At 33.5% G+C, this 1,656-nt stretch overlaps 1 protein-coding gene across 1 annotated transcript in view; it reads right to left on the bottom strand.

The window, feature by feature from the left end:
* LOC128249254 (ice-structuring glycoprotein-like) overlaps positions 1-1,454 on the bottom strand; it is a 79,128-nt gene extending 77,674 nt beyond the window's left edge. Inside the window, exon 1 of the mRNA XM_052972266.1 lies at positions 1,404-1,454. Coding sequence (XP_052828226.1) covers positions 1,404-1,454 — 51 coding nt within the window. The remainder of the gene's footprint in view (positions 1-1,403) is intronic.
* Between the last annotated feature and the right edge of the window lie 202 nt (positions 1,455-1,656).

Here is a 1,656-nt window from a genome sequence, read left to right as displayed (position 1 = left end):
ATATATACTTCTTCTGTTGGTCATAATACCAAAAACAAAATGTTGTATGTTGACGTATTCAATTATAGACATTCGGTTGCTACACTTAGACAAGTAAATTAACCCCACTAATGTTTCAGAAAAGACATTTGGTTGTTGATTCGAAATTTGTGTTGATTTGTTTACAGTTTTGCACAATAAATTTCTCTGATAAATTACTTTGGGAACCAGAAAAAGTTGTTGTTTTCTTTTTTTTTTGTTTAAATACATTTCTGTTCCCCACTTTTATTGTTCCAAAATACGCGACTACTTGATGCGGGTCCTAGCATGTCTCTTAGGACCATGAATAAACACTTAGAAATTGCCTCTTGAAAGAGAAGATATAGTAATAAAAGGTTGCAATTTTCCAGCATATAAAGGTCCAGTAACGAAGCAGTCGTTACAAGCATTTTGTCAAAACATTGAAAGCTGAAAAAGATGGGACATCGCATCTCGTCCGATGCCTAGACATTTCTGGTAAAATATTTATCGGGTCTGGTAAAATATTTATCGATCTTAAATGATGAAATTCACCGTTAATATTTTCCAGGTTAAGAATAATACATTTTGAACTGTATTAAGAATGTATTGTGTTCCCTTTCAGTTTAATGTTAAATTATTTTATATATAATTTCTTTTAAAAACAAAGTTTTATGCGTGTGTGTGTAAGAGAGAGAGTGTGTGTGTGTGAGAGAGCGATAGAGAGAGTGTGTGCGTATGTACACATACACTGAGATAGATAGATAGATAGATAGATAGATAGATAGATAGATAGATAGATAGATAGATAGATAGATAGATAGATAGATAGATAGATAGATGGATGGATAGATGGATAGATAGATAGATAGATAGATAGATAGATAGATAGATAGATAGATAGATAGATAGGCGTAAGTAGGGCTGTAATGTTAAGGAATTCCAATAGCAACCATGTGCTTTAGAATTAAGTACCATTACCCAATATATCAGACAGGTATCTCTTCTGTAATCCCGGCTTATCCAATGAACGTGTGAGTAATTTTTCGACAAGATTAGTGCAAAATTTCTTCACCTAAATCTGTACTGGTTTAATTTCGTGTTTGTAGTTGACATGTCTGGACTTCTACGTGTCCCCATAACGTGAACTGCAAAAGAAGAGCTAGCGAAAATGCAAGGTTCTGACTTTAAAATACACTAAAGATGCTGGCGTCCTTTTGACAGTTAAACTATTTAAGGCAGCGTCTAACTAGGGTTCCCAATCAGATTTCTAAATGAAAATGTAAAAGAGCACAAGGGATATTTGTTAGTGTACGATATTATGTATATATACATTCATACACACATATCATTTAAGCTGTATTTGATGTTCATTCATCTCGTTTATTTAATTGACATAGATTTACTTCATAGAATTCACATGAATTCATGACACCGAATAACCGTTCAGTTGTCATGTACTATCATTGATTAAATATCTCCCCCAAATGAACTGAAGTTGTACAAACTACGTTCGTTAGCAACTATACAATGCATACATACATACGTACGTACATTCATGCATACATGCACACACGCGCATATACGTGTCTGCATACACACACACACACACACACACACACACACACACACACACACACATATATATATATATATATA

Source organism: Octopus bimaculoides, chromosome 13, assembly GCF_001194135.2.
Source record: "Octopus bimaculoides isolate UCB-OBI-ISO-001 chromosome 13, ASM119413v2, whole genome shotgun sequence".
Lineage (NCBI taxonomy): Eukaryota > Metazoa > Mollusca > Cephalopoda > Octopoda > Octopodidae > Octopus > Octopus bimaculoides.
The sequence above is the reverse complement of the archived record's forward strand: the minus strand, read 5'-3'. Positions and strand labels throughout refer to the sequence as shown.